Genomic DNA, 25,969 nt, shown 5'->3' on the forward strand with positions numbered 1-25,969 from the left:
GCGTATTTTCATGAAGCACCTGGGAGATGGTGATGTTGTCTAGGAGAAAGGGTGAGGCCTCCTGTGCTATAATTCTGGACTCCACGAGTCTTATTTGATTACAAACAATGCATATAGCCCAGTTCACCAGTGAGATGGGAGCCCTACTGCTCTCTCCCGGCCTAGAGTGACATGCTTTCTCCCTTACTTACATTTTATTCCGCTTCTCATCATAGGCCAGGATCTTCGTCACATCCCAGTCCCCAGAGGTGATTGACTGAATGTTGTCATTGCTGCTGTTGGGCTGTAACACACACAGGACAGTAGGCACTTTGATATTGCACAGTGAGAGACACTGGACCTGAAAGCTTGATTCTTAATTCTTGAGCCATCTTAGATAGTAAGGCGAGGAGAGACAGCTATCCTTTCTGTGAGAAAAGCCGTTCTGCTCCCTTCTCTGCTGGTTCCTCTCCACTGAGGCTGGGCTTAAATCTTATTATTTCTTCTAGAAAGCCTTGCTGGCTATCCCCAGTCCCACACCTACCTTCCCGTCCTTGAGTCTCGCAATACAGAACATTATGGTATTCCTTTTCTTTGGTACCTTTGTTGCCAGGTATACCTACTATAGTATAAGTATCATAGGAGAAGAAGGTGTGCTCTATATGGTGCTGATATTGTTCCTTAATCAGCTTGTAAGCATAACTGGTGGAGTCATACTATAGGGAAATGAAGAGGGAAGAAAGAGAAATACAGGGAAGTGGGTGAAATAGAGAAGAAGGAAATAGAGAAAGAATAAAGGAAGGCAGGAGACCCTTCAGCCCTTTTGCCACTGTCTGCCCTTGCCAACAAGGGTGTTAGAGACAATATTATTGAGTACTGCATGCCTTCATACACTTGTCTCTCCTAAGTGCCTCACAGAGTTAAGCAGTATAATTCTAACAATAAATCACAGCAGAAGGAGAGAGATGAGAAGACCTCATCTGGAGGTGTGTTTGAGCTGTGATTTGAAATGGGATGTGAGGGCAATGAGATGTGGAGTCACAGGCCAGCTGTTCTGGACACAGGTGCTGGTGGAGGCAGGATGAGCTGATGATAATTACATAGCTGAAGGACTGCAGAGGTGGGAGTCACAGAAGAAGGGTAAAGGGAGTGCCTGCATGAGGAGCTGGGGTGCACTGTGGATTCTGGAGGGTGCTGGGGTACGAGCAGGCTCCCAGGGATGGAAGCAAAAGGGCAAGTGCAGAAGCATGGGGTGGGGGTTCCTTGGTGATAGGGGGTGCTTTTTGCTGGAGTGTTTTTGGATTCATAATACTCAGCAGATGCTGATAGCGTGAATGAATTTAGAGACAGGAGAATGAATGAAAACATCTAAAAATTTTTAATCTTGATCAAAGTGGGCCAAAGCGAGAAAACACAGGACTCTGGGGAGGTTGAGTGAAGGCCACAGGAATAGAGAGATGACGCCAGTTTGCAGACGTTCTCTAAGTCATGTAATTAGGTGCATTTAAAACAGAAACACCTGAATCTAGGCCTCAGTGTAGGTGTGGCCCCAATACTAGGAGTCACCATGGGGACTCTCCACTTAACTGTTCTTTTGAAATGCCTTTCCGGCCACTTAATAAGCGCATGTCTTCCACTTTGTATTCACAGAATAGTTTTGATTAACTCCCCCCCCCCCGCCCAAAATTTATTCATCCATCCTGACCCCAAACAACTTTGGGCTGCTTCAGAAATGAAACCCACACTCCAAGTGAGGGCTTGTCAGCTCTGAGGACCTTCCAGAAAATGCCGCATTCTCCCTCTCCTTTCCCAAAGCAGAGTGCTCCAAGAGTTCCGCCAATGGTAGCATCACTGGAGTATGCGCACAGGATCCCTAGGGTGCAGGGGCCTGCTGTTGTTGTGGTTGTTGTTAGGTGCCTTCAAGTCTGTTCCGACTCATAGCGACCCTATGCACAACAGAATGAAACACTGCCCAGTCCTGCACCATCCTCACAATTGTTGTTATGCTTGAGCCCATTGTTGCAGCCACGGTGTCAATCCATCCTGTTGAGGGTCTTCCTCTTTTTCACTGACCCTGTACTTTGCCAAGCATGATGTCCTTCTCCAGGGACTGATTCCTCCTGAACAACGTGCCCAAAGTTTGTAAGATGCGGTCTTGCCATCCTTGCTTCTAAGGAGCATTCTGGCTGCACTTCCTCCAAGACAGATTTGTTTGTTCTTTTGGCAGTTCATGGTATATTCAATATTCTTCACCAACACTACAATTCAAAGGCATTAATTCTTCTTCGGTCTTCTTTATTTATTGTCCAGCTTTCGCATGCACATGGGGTGACTGAAAACACCATGGCTTGGGTCAGGCGCACCTTAGTCCTCAAGGTGACATCTTTGCTTTTCAACACTTTAGAGTTCTTTTGCAGCCAATTTGCTCAATGCAATGCATCTTTTGATTTCTTGATTGCTGCTTCCATGGGTGTTGATGCCGAATTCAAGTAAAATGAAATCCTTGACAACCTCAATCTTTTTTTGTTTATCATGATGTTGCTTACTGGTCCAGCTGTGAGGATTTTTGTTTTCTTTATGTTGAGGTGTAACCCATACTGAAGGCTGTGGTCTTTGATCTTCATCAGTAACTGCTTCAAGTCCTCTTCACTTTCAGCAAACAAAGTTGTGTCATCTGCATAACACAGGTTGTTAATGAGTCTCCCTCCGATCCTGATGCTCCATTCTCCCTCGTAGAGTCCAGCTTCTTGGATTATTTGCTCGGCATACAGATTGCACAGCCAGGTGAAAGGATACAACCTGAAACACACCTTTCCTGACTTTAGACCATGCAGTATCCCCTTGTTCTGTTCGAACAACTGCCTCTTGATCCATGTACAGATTCCTCATGAGCACAATTAAGTATTCCAGAATTCCCATTCTCTGCAACATTATCCATAATTTGCTATGATCCACACAGTCAAATGTCTTAGCATAGTCAATAAAACACAGCTAAACATCTTTCTGGTATTCTCTGATTTTAGCCAGGATCCATATGACTAGCAATGATATCCATGTTTCCACATCTTCTTCTAAATCTGGCTTGAATTTCTGGCAGTTCCCATCGATAAAATACTGTAGCCACTTTTGAATGATCTTCAGCAAAATTTAGCTTACATGTGATATTAATGATATTGTTTGATAATTTCCACATTTGGTTGGATCACTTTTCTTGGGAATAGGCATAAATATGGATCTCTTCCAGTCACTTGGTCAAATTTCTTGGCATAGATGAGTGAGCACTTCCAGGGCTGCGTGTGTTTGTTGAAACATCTCAATTGGTATTTCGTCCTTTCCTGGAAGCTTGTTTTTCCCCAATGCCTTCAGTGCAGCTTGGACTTCTTCCTTCAGTACCATCAGTTCCTGATCATATGCTACCTCCTGAAATGGTTGAACATTGACTAATTCTTTTTGGTAAAGTGACTCTGTATTTCTTCCATCTTCTATTGATGCTTCCTGTGTTGTTTAATATTTTCCCAGTAGAATCCTTCAGTATTACAACTTGAGGCTTGAATTTCTTCTTCAGTTCTTTCAACTTGAGAAATGCTGAGCCTGTTCTTCCCTTATGGTTTTCTATCTCCAGGTCTTTGCACATGTCATCATCATACTTTACTTTGTCTTCTTGAGCTGCCCTTTGAAATCTTTTGTTCAGCTTTTTTACTTCATCATTTTTTCCTTTTGCTTTAGCTACTTGATGTTCAAGAGCAAGTTTCAGAGTCTCTTCTGACATCCATTTAGGTCTTTTCTTTCTCTGCTCCTTTTTTAACGGCCTCTTGCTTTCTTCATGGATGATGTCCTTGATGTCATTCCACAACTCGTCTGGTCTTCAGTCATTAGCATTCAATGTGTCAAATCTATTCTTGAGATGGTCTCTAAATCCAGGTGGGATACACCCAAGGTTGTACTTGGCTCTCGTGAGCTTGTTCTAATTTTCTTCAGTTTCAACTTGAACTTGCATATGAGCGATTGATGGTCTGATCCGCAGTTGGCGCCTGGCCTTGTTCTGACTGATGACATTGAGCTTTTTCAGTGGGGCCTAAATAATAAATAGCTGTGAAAAATAGTGCCTATGGCAATTCGTTTTAAATTGCTGAATGATCTCTCACCGCTGGCGATGGAAACTGTGATGGCCAATAGAAACTGCTCATTAGTGCCCCTCCTCATACAGTGCCAGGGGCGTGTGCCCTACCTGCCATACCTTAGTTACGCCTCTACTAGGTTGACCTCTTTGCAGGGGATCAGACTCACTAGGGTGTCTACTTTTGGATCTAAATTCACTTGTATTGATCTCTGAAATTCCCTGCTCAATGACACCTTGCTCTCAACCCCCAGGCTCCAGGCATTGGTGAGCTATGACTGGCAGCAACAGTGTAATAAATTATGGACTGTCTTTGGCTAAAAGTAGAAACGGAATGTCTTGGAGGGCTAGTCTCATGAGAGAGCAGCAGAAAGCCAGCAAGCACACCAAACATCCATTCTTGAGGTGTGTAAAGGAGGCATGTCCTGCAGATGAAGGAGGAAAGGCCAGACTGACACAGGTCTGTCACAGAAAATGAGCAGACATGTGTCTTCTTACACCAAATGACAAACCCCAGAGCCTCCTCTGATCCGGGAAGTGTAACTCATATTCTTGATTGGTAACAAAAAAAAAAAGACAAAATGTTGACCCCACTGCCCTTACAAGAAACTCTGGACTTTTACAAAGTGTGCCCCACCTTTAGGAACTTACCTTCAAGTTCATATGTTCTGGGGTTTCCTTTAGGGCCCTGGAAAATGACTGTGTGCTCAGCAATCTCAGTGGTTAGTGCCGTGACCACCACTGTTTGAATAAAACCCAAAACACATTGCCATTCCAACTCACAGGGACTTTATAGGACAGGGTAGAACTGCCCCATAGAGTTTCCAAGGAGCGCCTGATGGAACTGAACTGCTGGCCTTTTGGTTAGCAGCCGTAGCACGCACTTATCCACTACACCACCAGGGTTTCCACTATTTGAATAGACAAGTCTATTTACCTGGGATGACGACACGGTGATATGGTAGAACTTTCCTCGTCCTCCCTGGGGGATGGCTCTGACAAAGAAAAACTTCCGGCCGTCCTTGGAGAAAACTGGCTCTTCATTCTGTGGACAAAAGGCACTGATTAAAGAAATAAAGAAGTTTCATTTTATTTTGAAGGGGTTGAACCAGGATAAAATACATTCTGAGAGAACAAAAAGGATCCATTTTCTATGAAATTTCTAACAAGGTACAATCAAAAGCAGCAGCACTGTATGGGCCTTTTCTTCCCTTGGTAACTGGAGTCAGACTTCCAGTTTTCAAAGGGAAGGAACATGGCGAAGGAGGAGGCCATATCCCAAGCACAGGCAGGTGGAAAGTCACCCCTTGGTTTATAAAGTACAAATACAAAGAATGGCTCTGGGTATGCGAAGCTTCCAAAGAGAACACTCAGCAATTCCAGAAGCCCAGTGAGGATGTGCTCCCTCCAACTGCTGCCACAGCAGAATCTCTCCAGGGCCATTCATTAGATATCACAAAGAACATAATTCAGAGCATTCACAAATCTGATTTCGCCTAAAAGTGAATACTATTCTTTCACTCCAGTCTTTTGTTCTTTTATTTAATAAAACTTATCTCTTACTGAATAGCCAACCAAGAAAAAATAAACAAACCAACCACAAAGAGATATTCTATACATTTTAAAACGTAAGTGAGCAGGAACAGGACTTCCAGGGGCTCACTGTTTATATTATAGGACTTCTAACTATAGAAACCACCACCTGTCTGTCAGTTTGTTGTACCATGGTGGCTTGTGTGTTGACGTGAAGCTGGAAGCTATGCCACCAGTATGTCAAATACCAGCAGGATCACCCATAGTGGACAGGTTTTAGGGCACTTCCAGACTAAGACAGCCAGGAAGAAAGGCCTGGTAATCTACTTCCAAAAATTAGCCAATGAAACTCCTATGGAAAGCAACAGAATATTGTATGATAGAGTACCGAAAGATAAGCTTCCCAGGTCGGAAGGCACTCAAAATACACAGTGGCTGCAACGATGGACTTGAGGATACCAATAATTGCGGAGATGGCACAGGGCCTGGCAATGTTTTGTTCTGTTGTATGTAGGGTCGAACGAGTCCTGGTGGTGCAGTGGCTAAAGTGCTCAGCTGCTAACTGAATGGTTGATGGTTGGAACACACCAGCCACTCCACAGGAGAAAGATGTCACAGTCTGCTTCCATACAGATTTACTTCCTTGAAAACTCTATGGGGCAGTTCTATTCTATCCTATAGTGTTGCTATGAGTATGAACTGACTCCATGGCCATGGTTTAGTTTTTTTTGATGTGGGGTCACCGTGAGTTGGAGCTGACTTGACAACAACTAACAACAACAACTGGAGACAAGTTTCGGCTGCCAAACCAGGGTGTTGACAACGTGCATCTACTGTTGCTTTTCACTGAGAACAGAATCGGAATTCCCAGCTTCCCCTGGGGAAGGAGCTCCAGGTGTACTCAAAACAGAGGCCTGAAGGGTATGCCCCCATCTCTGCCAGGTCCCCCAAAGCCCTCAGCCAGGTCCCCCAAAGCCCTCAGCCAGTCGCTCAGCCTTCAGCCAGCACCTGCCAGTTAGCTGTTGCTTTGATGGGCAAAAAGGGAATTTGATCCACAGCATCTTGTCCTCTCCAAGGCTCAAGTTTGAAAGTTGCCATCCGTGAACACCAATTAGTTGGCTATGATATACATTTTCTGACTCAAGGAGCTCCACACTAATGCGGAGAACAAACGGTAAATAAACCCCAGCTGGCGTGAGGCGAACTCATCTCCCGGCAGCGAGCGAGCCATGCAAATGTGATATGCCAGAAGAAATAAACTAACATGTGATCACAATGACATTTAATCTTCATGAATATTTGCAATAACATGAAACCTTTAATCTGCAAATATTTATTTTCTATTTAGAGTTGGAAGCGTGGTATTTAAAAGCAGAGGGAATGGAAAGATCAGCCGCAAATCTGGCTTTTTAAATGCGCTCCTATTTGCCAACTTCAGGTTAGATATGGCAATATTCCTTCAGTTTTCTGGGGGAAATGTTTGTACTTTTGGCAGAAAAAAACTTTGAGTAAATGCAATAAATAATTAATTCTGGCCAGAAGCCTTGTTTCTGTATTCAGAGGGCTACAACAATTTTGATGGAAAACCCACTCTTCCACGAAACATCCCATGGTACCAGAGGGAGCGCACTGGCCTCTTGGCCTCTCAGACACCTGCTGTCTCATGTAGTAAAATGCATATCCCCACTGAAAGTAATTTTAGTGAAAAAGTACAATGATTTTTTTTGACTACGGGGCATGGATTTTAATCCTGGTTCTGTCTCTCATTTGATTTTAGGGGAAACATCTCTGGATATTAGAGAATTTATGACACCTGATGCCTGGTTTACACAACTTCATTCACAGCAGACCTGGGAGGAACGAGTTCTTTTGTTTTGTGAGATACTCTTTGTGAACTATTTGTAGCATTTCTGCCAAATCTTCCCACAGTTCAGATATACTCATCTCATCCAGCCTCTCATCCAAAATTTTGAAATTGCAAAACCAAAATTCTGGTTCAAAAAAGGAAGATAGTCATAAATTGACCCATAGGATGAGCCCTTCAGCTGCAAAGATAGGCTCTGGGGTTCTGTACAAATGGCCAAGTGGTGCCACGGCAGGGCCCTCAGCGATGGTATCAGAAGAAGGAAGTAAGCACGGACACAAGCAGGACGAGGGATGTGGTGTGTAGGGGGATTGTTCATTTCTCTGGGATTCCTAGAGGAGAAGAGCTTAGTGGGCTTTCACCATGTGACACACACATAAGCATATTCACTCCTTGCTCTGGACTCAGGGGCAATCTCTGTAAGGATCCACTGCTGAGGACTGGGGAGGAGATGAGAGGAGAAGAGGGAGGTGAAGGCTAAGCTGGAGAGCCAATTCCGCCCAAGCCAGGCCCCGGCAGGGCTGCCACAGCTCATTGCAGCTCCTCCGGTCTGGCAGGGGGTAAATCAGAAGACAGGCCCATCTACACAGCTAGGTCTCCTCTGGCAGTGGAACAATCAGAAGACATGCCCGTCTACACAGCTAGGTCTCCCCGAGGTTGTCATGGCTCTCCAGCCTCCAGACTGCTCCTCAAGTGGCATCTGTCCTAGACTCACTGGGCGGACATCTATGGCCCATTTTAAGTAGACATGGAGCAGGAGAGTGGCCTGATCTCATCTCCCAGTGGTGGTGAGAGCTTCGCAGGCAGCAGACAGCAGATCCCACCCCAAATGAGTTCCTAAATTGCCCTCTAGAACCTCATGGTAACAGGAAAGATGCAGAAACAGTACAAATTATTTTTGAAAAATAGAGCTTTTCATGAAAACTCCCTTCAAATGGAACTTAATGACACACTGTTTGGAACTGGACTTCCCTACTGACCACAGAACTCTGATGGAAGAGTCACAGCTCACAGAGCTGCCAGGCCTTGGGCGGATGGGGCTCCCAGCCACTCCTTGGGTGGGTCTATGGACCACTGTGACTGCTAGATCTGACCTGACAAGAGAAAGACCAAGTCAGGACAAAAATTCCTTTCATGGAACATTATGTTTGGAGCTCAAAAAACATTATGTATCTTCAAATAGCTATTTTTACAATGTTAGCTGTGTTCTTAGTAAATGCTTTAAAGTATACATTTTTAATATGTCAGCTTTATAATTTTAACGTATGCTACTTTTGAAGTGCTGAATTGATTTTGCTCAGGAAGACGTGGTTTTGCAAATCACTTTCGGGCTGCGTCTACCAGGATTTGGTTGGTGTTGTCGCGTGGGCGGTGAGACGCATGATGGATAAATACATAAAACCTGTGGTGATGATCCTGACCGTGTGCCCACACAGCAAGACGATGACATGAGTGATGGAGGAGGGCCAAAGCCCAGCCACCTGGCCTCAGGTGATGCCCCTCTGCTGTTAGCTGCAAGTGAGCAGTGTGAGTGCCTCTTGGTGGAGAAGCCAGGGGCAAAGGAATGGTAGGCAGAGGACAGAACACCCCTCAAACTCACTTTCCAGCAGCCCCAGGAAAGAAAAAAATGGCTGGGCTGTGTCTGTCAGTTGGCCCTTCACCTTATCTCTGTCCTCCGTCGATTCAGATCCACGTTCTTAACACCACATCCGGCACCGAACACACTCTGCCTTCTCTGGGTTGTACTCTGTATCCGTCTGCCTTAACCCCATAACTTCTAAACACTCACAACCCATGATCTGAGCACAGGTAAGGGTAACTCTCAGAATCCCACCTCTCAGAATCTCTGGGTAAGGCTTCTCTTTTGTTCTACACTGTAAGATCTCTGAGAGTTGATTCAGTTTTTAAAACCCACAAAGCTTATCAGGGTGCCTTACATAATCCATAAATATTGATCGAACAAATGTCTATATAGATAATGGATTTTTTTTTTCCTGACCCTTTCATTCCAATCTTTCTGACGATGTCTGATATAAGATGATTATCATAACATTACTATTGATGTTTGTGCTTATATCTTTGGTCCAGGTGGTGTTCCAGGACTTTTTAATATGCTAATATTTTAGGGTTCTGAGGTACTCTCTCATTGCAGATATTTTCTTGGCTTGGATTTGGCACCCAAACTAGGACATAAGAAAACAAAAGAGGCCATATTAAGCCATTGCCCTTTTGGATAAGATTAGCACTGAGCAGAAAAAGAATATATTTAAAAATAATAGTATCCATTTGTGAGACTTCCATCCCTGAGATAAATGACAGAGGCTGGCATAGACTGTTAATTTCTCAGATAAAAGCAGTGGTACACCAATCGGAATGTTAGAACTTTCTTGGAGATCCACTGTCGATTGTTTTATTGCGTAGCTTTAATTATTTTCCACAAAGAGAACTTCTCATATAAAGACACACACCTGTGGCTTCTCCGCATACTTCCTTATATTCAAATGTGGCTTGATTTCCCCCTCCACATAATTTTAAGATGACTTTCATGCCATTTGATAGGATAAGAAGGAAGTAAGCTTCAAAAACTTTCCCCCCGTGGACATCTAGGTCAACTGGCATAATAAAATCTATTAAGAAAACATTCTGCATACCACTTCGGAGAGTGGTGTCCGGGGTCTTAAATGCTAACAAGAGGTCATCTAAGATGCATCAATTGGTCTCAACCAACCTGGAGCAAAGGAGAATGAAGAACACTAAAGACACAAGGTAATTATGAGCCCAAGAGACAGAAAGGGCCACATAAACCAGAGACTACCTCAGCCTAGGATCAGAAGAACTAGATGGTACCTGGCTACAACCAATGGCTGCCCTGACAGTGAACACAACAGAGAGCCCCTGAGGGAGCAGGAGAGCAGTGGGATATAGACCTCAAATTCTCATAAAAAGACCAGACTTAATAGTCTGACTGAGACTAGAAGGACCCTGAGGTCATAGCCCCCAGACCTTCTGTTAGCCTAAGACAGGAACCATTCCCAAAGACAACTCTTCAGACAAGGATTGGACTGGACTATAGGATAGAAAATGATACTGGTGAGGATTGAGCTTCTTGGATCAAGTAGACACGTGAGGCTATGTGGGCAGTTCCTGTCTGGAGGGGAGATGAGAAGGCAGAGGGGGTCAGAAGCTGGCTGAATGGACACGAAAATAGAGGGTGGAGAGAAGAAGCACGCTGTCTCATTAGGGGGAGAGCAACTAGAAGCATATAGCAAAAAAGGTATATATAAATTCTTGTATGACAGACTGACTTCATTTGTAAACTTTTACTTAAAGCAGAATAAAAATTAAACAAAACAGTACAAAGCAAAACAAAAAACTTTTCCCCCGTTCCTTCTAATTTCAGGGTGAGAAATGAGACAAAAAGAATGAAGAAGGGAAATACAGTGCCAAGGGTTTTATTTTCATGTAAATTTAACTTTATATATATATGTACGTATGTACGTATATACATTCATACATATATATGTTACATGAAGTGATTTACTTTAGGCCTCTCCTGTTCCCTTTTACTCTCGAGTTCACAGAGCCTGTTTTATTACACACTTCTAGATCTGAGTTAGGGATGAAAAATGAGGGGGACGAAAAATGAGGTTTAACGCTGAATCACAGCAGCATCTACTTCAAGAGAGACGTCGAGGAGCCCCCACGTGAACACGCAGGAGTATCGCCCACACTGGGAGCTTTCCGTTTTCTTTTCCACAGTAGGCTACATTTACCATACATATCACCTCTAGGAAAACTTTACAGGCCCATCCCTTTTAGTTCACCAAAAGCACATCATCTCACTGAAAACTGAGGTCTCACCAACCTCTCTAGGTTCTGAAGAACAGGTATTCTCACGCACTCTTCCCTGGACTGTCCAGTGATGCCTCAGGGGCAACTGAGGAGAAGAGGGGAGGCAGGGGCTGAGCAGAGGCTCGGCGTCACCAGGACACAGCACATCTGTCTGTCTCTGTCTGGGGATCCCTGTATGATTTAGTCTGAGAAGCCAATCTGCTGCTTTAAAAACTCTGAAAACCATTGTCCCGGAGGACCAGACCGTTGGCGTAGGCTGTGAATACGGGGATTACACACACAACATTTACCTGTCTGTGGAGCCAGGCTTCGCTTTCATCCTCATGTTTCTGAAATGAAATAAGAGCATTAGAAAGAGGGACTTTCGCATGTTGCTGTGTCCGTGACCAACAGTGCAGAAACCCATTTGGCCTCACCTCTATGGCAGCTGCACAAGCACAGAACACCCGCTGCTGCATGCTCAGCGAGGAGGTAATCCCGGCCTCCACTTTGTCTCTGAGAATGGCTCAGAGCTAAGCCTGGGTGTCCTCAAATAAGCAGAAGGGTCGCTCTCCCTAACAAATCCATAGCAGGCAGATCCTTTGGAAGATGGCAGGACTTCCACCATTTGATGGACATCCTGCCCAGCCACGTGCTCATTGGAAGGCAAACTGAAGGATCCATATTGTTTTAGGATTACTTGTGTGTGTGTGCACACATGCATGTGTATGCATGTGCATGTCTGTGTGTGTGCAAGTGTGTGCACGTGTGTGTGGTGTGTGTGTGCAGGCACATGTTACCAAATTTAGAGTTCATAACTCACTAACAATTTTGGTGGGAAAAAAACTTTAAAAGGGGTTAAAACATATATAAGAAGTAGATCGCACAGGACTGTGTGGAAAGAGGCACCATGGAAGACAAAACAAAGCAAAAACAAGTACAAAAAACCAAGATACAGCTATTCAACACACACAGTATCACCCCAAGGTGCAATGGAGCTGTTCCTGGTGCTGATTTGGCTTCCAGGCCTCCAGACAGTTGTTCTTTCACCCATGCACTACTGGGGGGAGAAGCGAATGTTACCAGTGCTCACAAGATTATGAGCAGTTCCCTGCTTCCTAGCCGTGTGTCCAACCTTTCCTTCCTTTCTCCTCAAAAAAAGCCTATCAGAATAATCTGGAATGTGGTCTAAATTATACATAGAAATAAGGTCTATCATTGACCAACTTCAGGACATTAGTCTTAGTAATGAATCACTGTGATTCACCTCACAACCTGACTGGGGACGCATGGTGAGAGACACTGTCTGAGGGGTTGAACGCAGACTTTCCTGGTGCAGGATTTGGTGTGGGAAACCACAGTGGGAAGTCTCAATAAACCTGGTTTTGCAAGAGTTTTCCCTTCTCAGCTGGGAAATAACATTTAGGGTCAAAAGCAGAGTTTCTGGAAGATCTTCTTGAATGGACTCATTTTTTTTTTTACCCAGGACCAGGAGATCTGACTCTGAGGTAAGTGACTGGATGTATGCGGAAAAGTTTGGAGATCTGCCTCTGAGGTATGCGACTGGAAGTGTGTGGAAGTGTTTGGAGATCTGTCTCTGAGGTAAGTTACTGGAAGTGTGGGGAAACGTTTGTTTCTACAGAGTTGGGGTAAGCCCTCCGCTGAGGTGGCAGGAGGCAATGCACCACCATTCGTCTGCTCTGCCGCATGAGTCTTCCATTCTTTCTTTGCTCCCTCTTTGCCTTTTTTTTTTTTTGTTTTCTCTTACTTTTGCCTTCTCTTACTACACATCAAGCTAGGCTGCGGCTCTTTAAAACCTTGTTTGGCCCTCACTGGTGACCCCCAGAGACAGGGATGCTGACCTGCCCTGTGGGGGCGGCTGATTCAGGGTCAGGTGGATGAAAGAGCAGGTGAAATGGAACTAAGCCAGGTTGGAGTGCTGGGTCCGCTGGTACTTGCGGAGCCTCAGGCTGATCACTTCACCTGTCTCAGCCTCATCTGTAGAATGAGGAGAATGCGCATTGATAAAATAGCAGTGAGCCTGGATAAACAAGTCCATAAAGGGCAGAGTGGGCACACCTGTGAGGTGTTAGGATCAATATGGCAACTTTGCATTGTTTTTGGCTGCTCTGGTAGAAAGTCTCAGTGATCTACTTCTGAAAAAGCAGCCTTTGAAAATTCTGTGGAGCGCAGCTTCATTGTAACACACACAGGGTCACCATAAGCTGGAGTCCACAGTACAGCAACGGGTTGGGTTTTTGGGTTGTGTTTTCCTAGCACTACTTAATTTATACACCAGGTGGCACCAAAAACAGAGACCTGGAAACAAAAGGAGGCTACCTTTAACCAACAAGTAGCTAAGCAGTTTGTCTAAAAGTACCAAGCCCAGATGACTCAAACGTGTGTTTGGTGCAGCCTGTGATGCTCCCGGTACCTGTTCCTAACCTACCTTGGTGCAGACCCCGGTGGTGGCATCGCAGAGGGTGAGGATGGACACATTCTGGGCCCGGTTCAGCCAGTTCACCGCGACTTTGGTACTGGTGGCCCATTTCACCATTGTGATGTAGTAATCCCTGAAAGTATGTAAATTCACGAGTTAATAGCTGTGCAGGAACCCACACAGCCCACGGAAGCCAGGTGATGTCACACCTCGGCCCTGGACGCCGCAGCCCTGGAGACTGGAGTGTATCTGGGGGCTGGTGGGTGATTTCCATACTCTGTGAGGTTCTGAAATGGAGGTTTCTCAAGAATACATATTGATATAAACTCCGATGGGAATCTGAGTCATAAACATGTTTAAAATAAATGGTACCGAAGTGTGGTCGTTTCTGAAATATTCCTTAGATAGTCACATGTGCAAATACATGTGGCCCAACTGCTGGCTTGTTCCCCTACCTGCAGAAGCTGGTGAGCCTTTGGGGCCTGATCAGTGGGACTGATGAGCCACATGCTTCAGCTGACCCTGTTCTGCTGACTGGGTTTGCATGTCACACTCCAGAGCAAATGGACAACTTGGTGTTACCAGGAGGCAGGCAGGTGGTCAAAGGAGAGGCAGGACAGAGCAAGTACCAGGAAAGGGCTTAGGAGGAAGCTCTTGGAGAGCGTTAAATACTGTGACAGGCATCAAGAGCCTGTGCTGAGCAAGGCTCTGTTTTCTTTACCCTCTTCCTTAAGGAGAAAATACCCAGAGACATTCTCTAGCTATTAGGGAAAGTGGTTCATGGCTCTGGGCATCAGGCGAATTTGATTTGATATCCCAGATGCCACATTCCTGATCTGACACAAACTGGAACATGCTACATACAGCATTCTGTGCCAGCCTATCCTTAGCACCAGGGCGTTGGTGCTTTTGGTAATTATTTCGATCACCAAGGGACCTCCAAAACCTGGATTAAAAAAATTACACTTAAGAGGAAGAAGGTAATGTCAAGAAAATAAGTGCACAAAACGAATTCCCTCAGGTAAGTTCCAAAGAATGTTCTAGGGGCCAGCTGACACACTCAATCACCTACCCCATCTCTATCTATAATGAGATCTACTGTTCTGAATGATTACTCTGTGGTCATACAAGATCCTTTATCACTAATGACTGTGACCCATTTACTAGGCAATTCCTAGTAAGCTGGAGAAGGGACCTTACTACATTTAATGATTATTTTCAACAGAAAGTACTAAATGACCAGGTGCTTTGGGCTAAGCCTTGGTTAACCAGGAGGTTAAATTGCTCAGTGTCTCCCATCTCCCAAACCTACCCCTTAGTCAAAGTTTTCCACAACTTGACCTAAATGAGGCATACATGGTAAACAGGACACACACACACACAAACGTCTGGAGAAAGGCGAATGGCTCTGACCCCAGGCCATCCCCTCCCATGTGGCCAGGAGAAGCAGCTCCAAAACTGCTTGTGGCAACCTTGGGGAACTGCTGAGGACATGGTGGTCAGAAATACTCAAAATATATACACAAAGAGGAGGGTTACTCGGGCATAATCAGGCTTTTATGATTTTCCACTGTCTCAACTTCTGGGATTTTTGAAATATGGCAGTTTCTGTTCACACCATCTGCTCACACAGTCCACATGCCCTAAGAGATCTGTGTCTGTGTTTACAAGATTTGCATTCTCACTCTCTTCTATCGTGGCTGCTCCTCTGACAGCTGACACATCCTTTCAGAACCACCTACTCGGGAGCCTCGCTTGTTGAGTCTATCTTGCTACCTGAATGCTGGCAGTGACATTTGTAATGATGGGGGTCTGATCATCTCCCTGAATATCTGTAGGTATGAAATATGTCTTATTTAACACTGGTTATTAAAAAAACTTCGAGGTCTGTGCACAGCCCTTCCTTCACATAGAATACTTTTTAAATCATTATTAGGTAGATGTTGGAGGGAGACTGCCCACTGGAAGGGCCATGGGGAAAGTGGTTCACAGCTCTGGGCATCAGGTCAGCATATGCTAACTCCCCAGTGTGCTCAGAATGACCAGTGTGGGATGTGTTTGAAGACTTTCATAGCCCAGGGTATATGGGTAAAATCACAACAGCACTCTGCATTTCCTGTATCAGCACCCATATCCCCTTGGATGAAATCAAAGAAGAAGGAAAAGAGAAAAAAAAAAAAAAAGAACTTCTGAAATGATTATTTTCCCATGGCCTCCATGCTAACTGGGGAGGATCCTATTCTTGTTTCCATCCTATGCCTCTTTCTAGTGTTTATGGTGTTCTTGAGCACAGATAGTCTTTATATATCCAGTTATTGCCAAGTTGATTTCAATTCATGGTGACCGCACGTGTGTCAGAGTATAGCTGCGTTGTCAGGTATCATCAAGTTGGTTCCGACTCATAGTGACCCTAGTTTTACTTCTTCTGAGACAGATTTGTTCATTCTTTTGGCAGTCCATGGTATATTCAATATTCTTCACCAACACCATAATTCAACACATTAATTCTTCTTCAGTCTTCTTTATTGTCCAGCTTCTGCATGCGATGAGACGATTGAAAATACCATGGCTTGGGTCAGGTGCCCTTAGTCTTCAAAGTGACATCTTTGCTTTATAACATTTTAAAAAGGTCTTTTTGCAGCAGATTTGCCCAGTGCAATAGAGTTCTTAATAATTTTTATTGTCTCAAGAGTTTTTATTTAATATTTCTCATTTCATTTAATCACCACAAAATCTCTAACAGTGCCACCAGTTTTTGTTTTTGTTTTGATTCATATTATACAGACGAAGAAACTGAGGAATCAGATTATACATAAAATTAGTTGTAGAACCAAAACTGTTGCAGAGGCAAGCTCCATTCCACCCCTTGATTTAGAGCAACGTTCCGTGTCACAGGCAAGTTTCCATAGTTAATTAGGCAAACTGGGTTCAGACATATATTTTTTTTTTTCTGTACAATGTGCTCATAATGTAAACAAGGGAAGTCAAATAAATAAATAAATAAATAGCTGTAACACTTTTCTCACCTTAACTGGAAATTTTACATGGTTCTAAGAGGAAAAGATGAGACCTGGTGGCTCAGCCGTTAAGAGCTCAGCTGCTAACCAAAAGGTCGGCAGTTCAAATCCACCAGCCACTCCTTGGAAACCCTATGGGGCAGTTCTACTGTCCTATAGGGTCACTATGAGTTAGAACCAACTTGACGGCAACAAGAGGAAGGAAACAGTGTGGCTCCAAGTAGTTGCTTCTAGGACATAACAGAGCTTCCTCAGTAAAATCCTTGACTGCGCTCCAGAGCCAGGAAGGCAGGCTTGCTGCTGCATTTCCATACTTTGTGGTCAAGGGCTTTAAACATGAACAATAAAATTGTTATATTGGCCATAAAATTTCTGTTGATGCCGCACAACATATACTTATTTCCTCCCAGCCCCACCCCCAGAATATAAAATAGTACACAGCTCAATGAAGTTTCTTGCATGATTTGTTCCAAAGGCATCGCTAAGGAGTTTATTACAACGACAAAAGCAAAAAAGAAGCTTTGCATGCATCTATTGAGTTCCATGTATAATGTTTTATATACAAAACTAGGAAATGGAAAAGTTGAGAAAAGGGTGTAGTTATATTTGGCTTATATGAAGACTGGAGTCCCTGGGTGGTGCAATGGTTAACGTGCTCAGCTGCTAACCGAAAGTTTGGAAGTTTGAGTCCACCCAGAGTTACCTCAGAAGAAAGGCCTGTAGATGTACTTCTGAGAAATCAGCATCAACAAGGACTCTATGAAGATATTACATATCAAGACTGCTTTTTTAAATACACACACACATAAGGATTCTCCCTCTATACAAATGGTAGCTTTTCACCTTTTGGGCAATCATATGCATCTTCCAATCGTGTTGCCATTCATCAAAACATTTCTTGGACCTTTCACCTGAATCTCCTTCAGACTTTACATTGGGGTCACTGCCTTCACGGGCAACGCCCCATCTCAAATCAATATTCTCTAATTTCATGAATAGCAGCAATGGCTAGTCTTAGTGCTAGTCTTAGTGCTAAATAGAGAGAGAAAAAAGATAGACATAGGTAGATAAATAAATAAATAAAAACTAACTTGCAGAGATAAAGCATTGCCCCTTGTGGGGCATTTAAAAAGAGTATGAATTGCATCTTGGTGCTGATGTAGAGTGTCTTAGAAAGAGGTGCTACTTTGAGTGTATGACATTCTTTTGCTTTGTCAGATTTTGTAGTCACACTATATGTTAATGGAAATGAAAATAAAGCATTTACCACACCTACATTCTGTTAAAATCTTTAAATTACGAGGAAAAATAAATCCCACAACAATCCAACAATAAGGAAGTAAGTTTTGACAAGAACAAAATTTAGGCTGATATCAAATATCTTTTCTGCTCTATGCTTATGGATATTTAAGATTGTAATATATACTTATTTTTGGGGGGAAGGGTTTTATTTTATTTTTTCCAAGAATGTTATATCTTGGATATGCAGAGAGAAAGGTATGATTTATACCTTTTTGGTGAAAGCATATCTTCTACTTAAAGATATACTAGGCTGATTTAGGAAGACAACTCAAAATTAAATGCTCAAAATTAAAAGCTCAATATGTAAAAAGCTGATCTCTAAAATAAGTTCATTCACAGCTAAATCTAAAATACTATCAATTTAATTTTAAATTGTATGCAACATCAAAAGTAATTATTAAGTGATAAAAATAATATAAAAATTAAAAATGGATTAAGATTTTTATAGAATTATAAACATTTAATAAATCTTTTACGGAACAGTAAATAAAAGGTAGCATATATATCACAAATGATGAAAGAGAAAGCTATTTAGAAAAAGGAGTAGGAAAACACTACATTCCTGGAACAGGAGATTAAACATAGCAAACTTTTCAAAATAATAATCAGGAGAACAATAAGAGGGAGTCCCAGGATAACATTAGTGCAATAGTTGTAAAGAGTAATTAATCCAAACCATTGTTGTTGTGGTTGGGTGCTTGATTCTGACCCATAGTGACCCATGTGACAGAGTAGAACTGTCCCATAGGGTTTTCTTGGCTGTAACCTTTACAGAAGCAGGTTGCCATGCCGTTCTCCTGTGGAGCCCCTGGGTGGATTCATACCACCAACCTTTCGGTTAGCAGTCATACCACCAGGGCTCGGCTGCTAACAGAATGTTTGGCAGCTTGAACCCACCCAGTGGCTCCATGGGAGAAAGACCTGGCAACATGCTACTAAATATAAAGATTAGAGCTGAGAAAACCCTATGGAGGAGTTCTACTCTGTCACTTGGGGTCTCTATGAACCTGAATCGACTTGACAGTACCTAACAACAACAAATCCAGACTAGACTGAGAGAATTGAGGATACCTGGAGAGATACATTTGGGGGAAAGGGCAATGCAACAGAATATCTGATAGGGCCTCAAAAAAAAAAAAAAAAAAGGAGAATCTAATAAAGTCGAATAGTTCAAGTAAAAAACAAAAACAATTTAAAACTCCAGGAAAAACAAAAAGATGAACAAAAAAGAAATGCAATCATATTTAGATCATAAAAGAGATCTACTTATACATGATAATGTAAATGCAATTTGTTGGTTTTAATCTTTTAGAATAAACCCACAGAAAAGTAAGAAAGACTTAGTTGTAACTACAGGGTAGAATGTAAATGTTATCAACCTCAATGATATAAAAGTAACAACAGACATTGCTAAGTGGTTGTCGCTGTTAGGTGCCATTGAGTCGGCTCTGACTCATATTGACCTTATGTATAACAGAAGGGAGTAATACCCAGTCATCCGTCATCCTCATAATTGTTGCTATTGTTCAGCCCATTGTTGCAGCCACTGCATCCATCCATTTCATTGAAGGGCTCCCTCTTTTTTGCTAACCCTCTACTTTACCAACCATGATGTCCTTCTCCAGCAATTAGTCCCTCCTAATAACGTGCTCAAAGTAAATGACACAAAGTCTCACCATACTCGCTTCTAAGGAGCATTCTGGCTGTACTTCCTTCAAGACAGATTTGTTCTTCTGGCAGTCCATGATATATTCAACATTCTTCATCAACACCATAATTAGAATATGTTGATTCTTCTTCAGGCTTCCTTTTTCATTGTCTAGCATTTGCATGCATTTGAAGGAATTGAAAATACCATGGCTTGGGTCAATCGCATCTTGGTCATCAAAGTAACATCTTTGTGGGTGAGTAACTAGGCAGCCAGAATTCTTGAAGGAGAATGTATATTTTTTTGGGAGGGAGAGGGCCATAAGCAGTCCATGATAATTCTGCTAAGTGGTAGGGAGAGGAAAAGGATCTGTTGGAAAATTAAAGGACACTAATATCTTCACTTTATAAATTGGGGAGTTAAGAATTTCTATTTGTAGTTAATGTAATTTGAAATAAACAAGCAATAATATTGTTTAAGTTTATAAAGGTAACCAATGGAGAGAATAAAACAGACACACACATATGCAACACATATGCAGGCGCATGCACACACACACACACACACACACACACGTGCTAGGACTACTTACAGGCACTCAGCCCCTTGACTGAAATGAACACTGCCTGTGTTGGTTCACCCCACTTTCTTGGGACAGGTAAGGGTTTCACGTATATTCTTAACACTGATCAAGATCTAAGCTGTGTTTTTCACCAAACCAAACAAAAAAGTCTTTTAATTAGAATGTACATGAGCAAACTAAATATATGATTTTTTCCTCTGTCCTTTTGGGAAAAACTAAGTAGTTCTGATTTAGCCAGAAAACTATGCTTGAGTGCTAAAGGCTCTAATGTGCTATATTCTCTTGGGAGGTGATTTTGCTTGTAGAATCTTAAACCATTACTGAATGTTATAGAATTGGGGTCTTTATAAGGCTTTCCTCAGGCGAAAGTCCCAACAGCCATGGTTGGGGCCAGCTTAGAGATTCCAGCAGACTTGTCACTCTCCTCACAAGTGCCTCTTTCCCCTGGAGAGTGGCAAGTTTGGAGCATAAATTTGAGCTAAATTACTTCCCAAGAGGTTGCTTTAGGATCTTGGATATGCACTGTTTATACCAAGCAGAGAATTTCTTACTGGGAATGTAGCCTATCGGCAATGAAGCCAATGGCACCTTTGGCACCAGTTGTCCACAGACTGGGAAGCCCAAGGGAGCTCAGGCTGAGTCAGACAATTTCCTTGCCCTTGTGGCGTTCCAGACATCTACGCGCCTACTAGGGAACAGTAAAAATAGGAGCCAGAAGAAACTTCTCACATCCTCCTTGAAAGCCACATCGATCTTTCCTTTCTGTAAATTTTTCCACACTTGCAGTTTATACTATACTATCTCACATCATCACACATTTCCCATTCCTTCTTTTCAATCCTCTGTTAGTAGGACTGAAAGTTCCCTGAAAACCAAGAACACAGTTCTGACTTCTGATGTACCAGTACTGAGGCTTGGTTCATATAGTAAAAATCAGTAAAACACTTATAATTTGACTAATACTGTATCACAAGAGGAGGAGGGGGAAGTACTGATCAGAGGGAGAATTCGGAGAGGCATTATCATAAAAAGACTTGATGCAAATGAAGTAAATTTGAAGAAGTCATAACTACTTCAGGTGTTCAGCTGCAGCTAGATACTGGAAAGGTCTTTGGAGGGTTGGGGGTCTCAGACAACAACGAAGTCATGCAGAGGAAGGATTTGATTCATGTATAATGGGAGTATACATGGCTATATGAGCCTGCACATGGAAAGAACACGAATCCTGCCTGCCTGTTGCTTCTCCCAGTGGGTCTGCTGGTGTCAGTGCAGGTAATGAATCATGTGATCATACACCTATATCAGTGTGATTGCTCTACTATTGGAAGGAAGCATGGGCAGGTTGAGGAGCTCATGTTCATGGTGCCGCGTGGAAACTGGCCTGGGTTTGGAGCAATCTAGACAGCTGCTGCTGAGAGAGACCCTTGTCTGCAGTACCACTCAGAGATGTTGGGCTGCCCAGAGAGCAGAGTAAAATGAGGAGTCAGCCATGATGATACTAGGCTTTTGTTGAAAAACCAGGCAAAGCATGCATCACTAACTAGAGTAGAAAGGAGTAGTAGAATCAAGTCTCTGCAGCCAAGCCTTTAATGATCAACATCACTGGTTCTCAGATTATGATCCCTGGATCACCAGCATCTGGAAAGGTATTAGTAATACAAATTCTCTGCCTCCTCCCAGATGTACTGAATCTGAAACTCTGGGGGTGAGGCCCAGGGAGCTATGGTTTAATAAACCCTCCAGATCAGTCTGATTCACACTAAAACATGAGAAACACTAAAGTCTGAGGACCACTGATCTGAGACTCATGCCACATGAGTTAACTGGCAAGCAGGAGACTCTGAGAGCAATTCCAAGCTCCATTCAACTATAGGTCCCCATCTCTATCACTGTCCTCTATCACTGTGCTCTTTGAATGAATAAATATATTGGTAGGCAGATAAAGTGCTTTACCATAAAGAGAAATTTGGAAGCAATTAAAGGAAAGGGGCAAATCAGATTTTAAGCAGAATCTTTTTTTTTAAGAAGATGATGCTAGAACTAGGCTTTTAAAGAAACAAGGATTGATAGAGATGAGAAGATGAAGTGTGGTATTGAAGTATTTTGATAATCACAGAAATTGCATTTTAAAAAGAATATAGTTACCTTCAATCAATTCTGACTCATAGCAACCCACAGGACAGAGTAGAACTGCCCCATAGGGTTTCCAGGCTATAAATCTTTTTTTTTTTTTAATTATAGTTCAGATGAAGGTTTACAGAACAAACTAGCTTCTCCCTAAACAATTAGTACACACATTGTTTTGTGACATTGGTCGCCAACCCCATGACATGTCAAAACTCTCCCTCTCTTGACCTTGGGTTTCCCACTACCAGCTTTCCCATCCCCTCCTGCCTTCTCGTCCTTGCCCCTGGGCTGGTGTCCCCATCCAGTCTCATCTTGTTTTATGGGCCTGTCTAATCTTTGGCTGAAGGGTGAACCTCAGGAGTGGATTCAGTACTGATTTAAAAGAGTGTCCGGAGGCCATACTTTCAGGGTTTCTCCAGTCTCTGTCAGACCAGTAAGTCTGGTCTTTCATAAGTTAGAATTTTGTTCTACATTTTCCTCCAACTCCAGGACCCTCTACTGTGATTCCTGTCAGAGTAGTCGGTGGTGGTAGCCAGGTACCATCTAGCTGTGCTGGACTCAGTCTGGTGGAGGTTGTAGTACTTGTGGTCCATTAGTCATTATAACTAATCTTTCCTTGTGTTTTTGGTTTTCTTCATTCTACCTTGCTCCTGATGGGGTGAGACCTGGAGTATTTTAGATGGCCACTCACAAGCTTTTAAGACCCCAGACGCTACTCGCCAAAGTAGAATGTAGAACATTTTCTTTATAAACTATCTTATGCCAATTGAGCTAGATGTTCCCTGAGACCATGGTCCCCACAAGGCTGCAAATCTTTATGGGAGCAGACTGCCACATCTTTCTCCTGAAGAGCAGCTGCTGGTAGGTTTGAACCACAAACTTTAATGATTAGTAGCTGAGCACTTAACCACTGGTATCAAAATATTAACAGAAAGCAAAGATTCCTGGAAGAAATATTACCGATTTTCTCTTTATTCTGAAGCAGTTTATCTGCCTCCCAATGCCTTTATTCATTCAAAGAGCATTTGGCAAGGGCTTGTAATGCGGTGGACACAGTACTATACCAGATAGCAGTTGCCCTGGAGTTGATCCCAACTGTGACCTTTGGGAAGTAGGACACAGGCCTTGGAGGTGACTCTGGGTGGGTTCGAACTCAACCTTTTGGTTAGTTGTCCAGTGCTTAACTGTTTGTGCTACGCAGGGACTCCTGTCAGACAGCACTAGGTTCTGGCAATACAGAGATGGGCAAACTCTTGTCACTGGGAGCTCATAGGCTGGTGGGGACACAGACGGCAGGCCACTAACTACAGTGCACAGTGAGGGTTGCTCTAAGAGAAGGAAGCTGGTCGGATACCAGCCAGGTGGGAGGAGCACCTGTTGCAGAGGCACAGCTAGGCTGAGGAAACATTACAACATTTCCATGAATCCCCAGCCTAAGGTGTCTTCAGTTAGAGTGCAGTGGCTCTTCCTGGTGAACTGCATATGAATTTTTTATTCATCCATTTGTTTGCTATAAAATATTAATGCAGTGTTGTCCCTCTCACAGGGATTAATGTGCCATGTCACTTCTTGCTATTCCAAATTCTGGCAAAGGTTCTGTCAGTTGTGGGGCAATAAAGGGCAAAGAAACCAAAGACCTGTTTATGTAGTGAAATAAAGAGCTTGCAATTAACTTTGGCATTTTCCAGCAATATTTAGTGCATGGATCAAGCTGGTGCAAAAAAAAAAGTAAAATTTTGAGAGAGAAATATTTTTAAAAACCATGTGCTTTAATAGAGGGCAACTTTGAGCAAATGGAAACAACACTGAATATCAAATGCTGTCCATAATACAGTACCCATATCTGAATGTGTCCCCAGAGCAGAGGCACTTAATTGTAAAAAAAAAAAAAAAAATCTCCAGATTGCACTTTACAAAACAGAAAAATGATGTGATTTTAAATCATACCACAATTTTATGTATATTTCCATAATTTTACTTTTAGTATAGGAAAAGACCATGTTACCATCTTAGTAGCTGGCAATAATGCAGGGCCAGTTGTCAGGATGATGGAGAAGGGAGTTAAGGGCGTGTCATGGAGACTGTACCATAGGGATTACAGAGTCCTTATTCAACAACTTGCTTTGGATATGAAAGGATCCACTGAATATGAGGGATGGGAATAAATCTCATGTCACATTTTCACTAGCTCTTCACTTTCACTCAGTTATCCACCCATCCACCCACCCACCCACCCATCCACCTACCCATCCATCCACCCACCATTCACCCACCCATCCATCCATCCACCTACCCATCCATCCTTCTACCCACCCACCCACTCACCCACAACATATCCACTCCATATTAACTAAACACCTCCCGGGAACTGATACTCCTGGGGAAGTGCAGGCTGCTTGAAGAACTTGGCCACGACAACCAGAGGGGGTAGTTCTTGCATTCATTAATAAAGTGTCCCTACTAGTCCCTGGGTAGGGCAAATAGCTAAGCACTCAATTACTAACCATAGGTTGGCAGTTTGAACCCACCCGGAGGCACCATGGAGAAATGCCTAGCAATCTGTTTCCAAAAGGTCACAGTCATTGAAAACCCTATGGGGCACAGTTCTACTCCGATACACACGGGGTCACCATGAGTCAGAATCAACTTGGTGGAAACTTGTAAGAGCTTGTCTCTACCAGCAATAGAATCCTGGAAACAGGAAGCCAGGAAGATCTGAGAGAGGAACTAACTTGTTAGCAGGTAGTAGGTGTGAATCACATTCCTTCATGCTTCAATGCACGTCCAACACATTTAAAAACATATTTTTATCAACTTTGCCAAGATCCCATTTTCCTGCAGATGCCATCAAATCTATGAATAGCAGTCACCGAGCACTGCTAGCTGGGGACTGTGGAGGAAGCTGCCTGTCACTTATACCCTCAGAGCTGACCACCCCCTGGCTCACCCAATCTGATGACATGGTCTTAAAAAACTTGTCCTGCATGTCACTGACCTCCTCAGATGTCAAGACTGGTTTGTCTGCTGAAAGAGCTTGTTGGCTAAGAGAGGTGTCTTATTTATGCAGATGTGGTAGGCAGAATCACATTTTCTTTTTCTGCGATCTCTTGCTATTCATAAGTCTGCAGAACAGCTATTTATTCCTTGCATATATATTTACTGTATCTTCTAAACAATCTAGCTGTCCTTTTCAAACACAGGCCACAAAATGTAGAAGATGCTTTCTTCACCAGAAACTCATTTATTCAGACATTCAAGCCTCAGATTTCCAGCACTTAAAGTGCTGGAGACTTTTCTTATCAGGAACTTAGAAACCTGTGATCAGGTTTATTCTACTGATAGATTTATTGTATGGATGGACGGAAAAGGGAATAAAGTAAAATTCCCTTTTTAGTCCATCAACAGAATAAATCTTTGTCATTTCCTCACCTGGAGCTTCTGCCATATTTCAGTCGCCCAGAATAATAAAGACCACACACTGATCTGATACTGTAAACATAAAAGCTGTCCAGTTAAGCTAACATTCTG

The 25,969-nt window shown here is 43.0% G+C and overlaps 1 protein-coding gene across 2 annotated transcripts in view; it reads right to left on the bottom strand.

The window, feature by feature from the left end:
* The window catches only part of DPP6 (dipeptidyl peptidase like 6), a 1,223,128-nt gene that overhangs the window by 99,206 nt on the left and 1,097,953 nt on the right, over positions 1-25,969 (bottom strand). For both annotated transcript variants that reach the window (XM_049862671.1, XM_049862670.1), the window contains exons 11-14: positions 13,774-13,897; positions 11,636-11,674; positions 5,034-5,141; positions 192-283 (exon numbers count right to left, since the gene is read on the bottom strand). In XM_049862671.1, the coding sequence (XP_049718628.1) occupies positions 192-283; positions 5,034-5,141; positions 11,636-11,674; positions 13,774-13,897 (363 nt within the window). The remainder of the gene's footprint in view (positions 1-191; positions 284-5,033; positions 5,142-11,635; positions 11,675-13,773; positions 13,898-25,969) is intronic.

This window comes from Elephas maximus, chromosome 20 (assembly GCF_024166365.1).
Source record: "Elephas maximus indicus isolate mEleMax1 chromosome 20, mEleMax1 primary haplotype, whole genome shotgun sequence".
Classification (NCBI taxonomy): Eukaryota; Metazoa; Chordata; class Mammalia; order Proboscidea; family Elephantidae; genus Elephas; species Elephas maximus.